Source organism: Populus euphratica, unplaced genomic scaffold, assembly GCF_000495115.2.
Source record: "Populus euphratica unplaced genomic scaffold, PopEup_1.0 scaffold175.1, whole genome shotgun sequence".
NCBI lineage: Eukaryota > Viridiplantae > Streptophyta > Magnoliopsida > Malpighiales > Salicaceae > Populus > Populus euphratica.
The window spans coordinates 126,754-132,727 of record NW_011500057.1 but is presented as its reverse complement, the minus strand read 5'-3'; the positions used below and the strand labels follow the sequence as shown (position 1 = coordinate 132,727).

General features: G+C 27.3%; 1 protein-coding gene across 1 annotated transcript; it reads right to left on the bottom strand.

The window, feature by feature from the left end:
• Positions 1–264: 264 nt before the first annotated feature.
• LOC105107881 (17.4 kDa class I heat shock protein-like) lies at positions 265–1,019 on the bottom strand. Its single transcript, XM_011001958.1, has one exon. It carries the CDS (start codon positions 839–841, stop codon positions 362–364), a length of 480 nt encoding a protein of 159 aa, XP_011000260.1. The 5' UTR covers positions 842–1,019; the 3' UTR covers positions 265–361.
• Between the last annotated feature and the right edge of the window lie 4,955 nt (positions 1,020–5,974).

Here is a 5,974-nt window from a genome sequence, read left to right as displayed (position 1 = left end):
ATCAAATCACCTTATAATTAAAAAATTCTATAAAAACACATTAACAACATTGAATATTTTTTTATATAAAAAAATCTCACCTAGTAGCATGAGTAATGACCTAATTGTTAATTTAAACAATCTTGCAAAGAAATTAAATAATAGTTAAGAATGATGGATCAATGAGAATTCTAGACCAAATACTTATTAATCTTTTATTAATAACACGTTTTTCTTCCTTTTTACATCATAACAAACACGCTCAAATTCTCACACTTATCCATTTTTATTGCTTCATAACAAACACGCTCAAATTCTCACACTTTTTTATCCATTTTTATTGCTCCTCACACTAGGGTTTAGACATCTTATAAAATATGATTTAGCCTGAAATCTCAACGGCCTTGACCTCGGCCTTCTTTTCCTCTGCCTTGGGAATGGTCACAGTAAGCACTCCATTCTCCATGCTGGCTTTCACTTGATCCATCTTTGCGTTCCCAGGCAACCTGAACCTGCGTAAAAACTTGCCGCTGCTCCTCTCAATTCGATGCCACTTATCATTTTTTCCCTCCTGTTCTTTGCTCCTCTCTCCTCTGATTTGCAGGATTCTACCCTCTTCCACCTCCACTTTGACCTCCTCTTTCTTTAGCCCCGGAAGGTCAGCTTTGAAAACGTGAGCTTGTGGAGTCTCTTTCCAATCGATTCTTGCATTGACAAAAGCTGATGTTTCGCCTGTTAAGGCAGGAACATTGGACAGTGTAGAAGAGAAGAGGCCCTCGAAAGGATCCCAAATGTCGAGAGAAAATGGATCGAACACGTTGGTCTTTCGGCCGCCGAAGAAGCTAGGAATGAGGGATGCCATGTTTGGAAGTAACTAGATAGAAACAAAGAAATTTTATTTGAAAATCAGATGACCGCTGAGAATTTTTACTTCGATTAATTCACGGCGAAATAAAACAAGCTATATATAGGGGTGGGAAGAGGCTTCTAGCTTTAGAAAATCAAGAAAAAGAAAGAGCATTCTAGCACTTTGTTGCTCCATCCCTTGAATCATCACATTAGCTATAAATATTATTTTATTATCTATATCAATGATAATCGATGGAACCTTCCTTTTCTTCTCCACTCTTCTACTTCCTTCGGTGGAACGATCCTTTTCCGAAGAAGCTTCTGGAACTACAGTGGCATACAAATAGGTCAAGATTGTACATGTATATATATAAAAAGAAAATAAATTTCTTGCAGCCAAAACAAAGCTTTTATCGAGTATATAAATTTTTTTTCTTTCGAATTTATGTTGCTACGATGTTATCACTTGCATATAAGTGAAGTGATATCATATATAGAATTTTCTTGTATATTTGCTTGTCTTTTTTACCTAGCCTTATGATATAATGCATATGACCTTTGATTGTATAATACTTTATTTTTTTCTTCCTGAAAAGAGATTATTAGGAATTTAGAATTATTCTGTTCGCTTAGTAAAATAGAATTACTTCAGAAGTATCATTTTGTGTTCGTTGCTTCCATGAGGAATCTGAATATATTATTACTGGAGAGGAATCCTTTTGTCACGTAGAATAAGCAATGAGGATTAAATTTGAAAAAAAAAATCAAATTAGAGGATGAATAATTTTGAATTAAAGGGTTAAGTTAAAAAGAAAAACTAATTTCACAAATTAATTAAAAAAATAAACCACAAAAAAATAAGGACTAAATTAAAAAAAAAACAAATTAAAATTTTTTTTTATCAAAGGATTAAATTGAAAACAATTGAAAGTTTACAAAAGAGGCAAGAAAAAAATTAAGAAATAAAAATAATTAAGACCAAAATCTAGAAAACAAAAAAAAATAATGAATTTAAATTAAAGGATGAAATTAAAAAAAAATTAAAAACTATAAAAGAATGAAAAATAAGAATTACAAATGAAAAATATAAAGATTTGACACCTAAATATACATAATTAAAGGAACTACCTTAAAATTTTAAATGGTAATCATTTAATTTTAAAGAAGAAAAAGGAAAAAAAACATTAACGACAAAAATCCACCTAAAAACAACCATTATACATGGAGGAAAAGGATGCCACGGAAAATTCAATGACACAATAAAAGAAAATTATGCCTCTCATGTCGCCTGAAAGTAGTAGAGTGGTTAATGTGTGCAATATTTTTATTTTTTTTATTAAATTACCACATTGCTCCTTGAATTAAATAATTACTACAAAAAAACCTTTATGAAACTACAAAAAATTCCTTGAAACCATACTTTGAGAACTTTGATTTTAAAAGCAATTGAGTTATTATATTGTGCTTAAAACAGTAAAATTTAAAAATGCTTTTATACCATAGTTAAATGTTTTTTTTTAAAGAGTATTCAAGTGATTTTATTGTGCAAAAAAAATAAAAAAATATCAAGTTGCTCCTTAGCAATTATAAAATGATAAATAAACATCATGAAATGACTATTATATCTCTCAGAACCATTTCATGCTTCTCTTCTTTTTTTTTTCTTTTTTGGTCTAGAACAAATGAGTAAATCATGCCTTTGCTATATTATTTTTGACACACCATCTAGATTTTTTTATTAGTTCTTGTTAATGTGTAAGGAAGTATGGTAATGAAAATTTTCAAAGAAAAAAAACGTACAAAAGGGATAAAAAAATTATAATTAAAAACTTTTGTAATATGAATTAGTGGTGTATCATCTAACAATTACCATATATTCATCATAATATTAGGTTATATTTTCTCATTTTCTATGTTTAGTTTATTTTAATATGCTTGGTCAATGTCTAATTTTCAAGGTGAAAAATAAACTTAAAACAATGAAAAACAACTTATAACTATCAATAAATAAAAATATTTACAAGACTAATTTTGTTAATAAAGCATGAGCTCCACAATCAAATAATTCATATAAATTACTTTTCAACACATATTTTTAATATTGATGAGTATTTTATAAATATTCTTGTTTTTTTAAATTCATATTGAAACCAAAGAATTAAATATAAGGTGATAACTTAATATTTATAGATTCAGCTAAATATTAAGCTTAAATATATATGGGTTTTACAAATATTAAGCTTAAATATATATGGGTTTGACAAACCATCAAACTCAATATTCTCATATTTAGTTAAATACGAAACCCAAATATATATTGATCTAACAAACTATTATATTCTATATCTTCGGGTTCAGCTAGACATTAAACCCTAATTATCTATATATATAAGGATCAATATTCTCGGGCTTAACCAAGCACTAAGTCCAAGTATGTATGAACCTAGTAAGATGTCAAACTCATCATCCTTATATTCAATCAAGCATCAATCCCAAGTACATGTAACTCTGACAACTTTATCAGGCTTCATATTAAACCACAAGATTCTGATAAGTGAGAGGTGTTTTTTCCCTATTAAATAAGATAGCAATATCTTCTCTTTTTTAACACTTAAAATATGTTTTAATGCTAGAATAAAAAAAAAAAAAAGAATTTAGAGTGTCCCCCTCGATCAAAGAATAAGAATGAATAAGAATTATGAGTTATATAAACTTGTTGGATTCTTTAAAAAAAAAGAATAATCTTTTAAGTATATCTTTAGAAAATATCTTTGCATTTTTTCTAAAAAAAAAATACTTAATCATGAGCTATATAAAATTTGCTCATGTGATATATGGATTTTTGGAACTTCATTGTATATATATCAAATACCAAACAATTATTTTCTTTCAAGTATTTTTTATCAACATAATTAAATATTAAAAAATAAAATATATTTTTTTTAAATATTTCTCAGAAACATTATTTTTCAAATTCAGAAAAGTTAATTCCTCGAATTAAATCAAGGAATCAATTTAGAGAGAGGAAATGAGGGCCTCGGAAAGTGGAAGATTTATGGAGAACATGGATTTCTCAAATAAAAAAACAATAATGTTTGGAGTTCACTTTCTTATCGTACTTTTTTCTCCCTAATTCGTGAACCACACGACCCATAAATGGGCATCCTTCAGAGTTCAAATGGTTGCGTGTCAGTTCATCATTAAAAATAATATTTTATATATTTTATATATTAATATATTAAAATTATAAAAAAAAACATTGAAAAAAACATTAATTTAAAGCATTAAACATTTTAAAAAACAGAAGCTGGTTTTGATTTTATGCAATGCTTAATTTCTTACATATCCTTCCTCAAGTATTAAGTTCTTACATAGAATTATAAAAAATGTAAAATGGATATTCTTAGAGTTAAATTTCTAAAAATGACATCACTTAAAGGTTTCTGGTTTTATGTTACGATATAATTATTTTTTTATTAGGCAACTTCTCATAAAATTGCAGTCTAATATTAGCATTATAGAGAGAGAGAGAGAGAGAGAGAGAGAGAGAGAGAGAGAGAGAGAGAGAGAGAGAGAGAGAGAGAGAGAGAGAGAGAAGAAGAAGAAGAAGAAGAATCATTTTCAGACCCACCCTTTTTCTAATTTGATGACGAGATCAATTTTCAAAAATATTGCTAATAAGTGCCAGATCGACTGCAGAGTCAATAGAGCCCATAATGCGAGGGGTTTTGACTTTGGGCCTGCCAAACAATCATGGGCACCTCGTTAACCTTGGGACACTAATTTTTCTCGGCCCGTTGCATCTTGGAAAACTTTATTACGCCTAGGTCAGTTTACTGAAAAATAATTTTTTTAAAAGTAAATTTTAAAAAAATAAATTATTTTTTGATGTTTAGTAATGTACTAAAAAATAAATTAATTTTTTTTATTATTTATTTATATTATGAAAAATAAGCTAGAAATAACTTATTAATATTTTATTTTTTTCAAGTTTATTAAAATAATAAGAAACAAATCTTACAAATTAAAAAGTTAAATGAGAATAAAATTGAAAAAAAATATAATTTCATAAATTATTAAAAATAAAATAAATAATAGATATCAAATTTAAAAAATAAAAAGCAAAAAGATGAAGAAATTAAAATAATAATAATTAAAATTTCATAAATTATTTCAAATAAAATAAGTAACAATCAAAAGTTTGAGGGCCAAATTTGATATAATCAGTAAATAATATAATATTTTTAATTTTTTCATAACTTTAAAAAAGTATTTTTCGTTGAAAAAAAAAATACTTTACTGAAACCAAGTTAAATTTTTCTTTGATTTGAAATTGTTTTATGTGATTGGAAAGTATTTTTCATTAATTAATTTTTTTAATAATAAATAAATACAAAAAAAAATTAAAAATGATTTTTTAAAAATTATTTTTCAAGTAATAAACACAACACTAATTAATTACCTATTTCAATACCATGCTCTTTCCTTTTTCCTTCAAGAAATGTTTTTTTCCTAACAGCTTAATAGTAAAAATTAGGTAGCTCTTCATGATTAAAGAAGAAAAAGAAATAAGTAGCTCTTAGTTTGCTTATGTAATTCATATAAGAGGACACTTAAATAATAATAATAATAATAATAATAATAAAGAACACATTAGGTCGCTTTAATCCTCGCCCGATGAAGGCAAACCCTTCAAGTAAAGATTGATCACTCAAAGAACACATCATGGGAATGGACCCATGCATATCATATCAGCATATATGCCAATCTTGTCGATTTCTTCATTAAAGTAAGTATGATGATAAGCAAGAAGCAATCCGCAGTTAACTAGACAAACCAGGCAATTGGTCACTTTAAATTTAATAATTAAATCTATCGCCTCTCATCAGATTCCAGGAATCATTAATCTATGGGTCCATATAGCATGGCGTACAAGCCATGAGTTCTACAAATTTACTTATTGAATTCTTGAAATTGGATTAGTCTCATCACAACTTTATGTTCCTTCGAAAGCTAAAGCATACATATATATGTGAATATTCAAATTAATTTACATGTATAAATATTTCTAGTCTACCAGTAAATTGTTGCTGTCGCGTATTATTAACCAGTGAAGCTGCAGGATGTCGACTCTTGAGGAGATCCA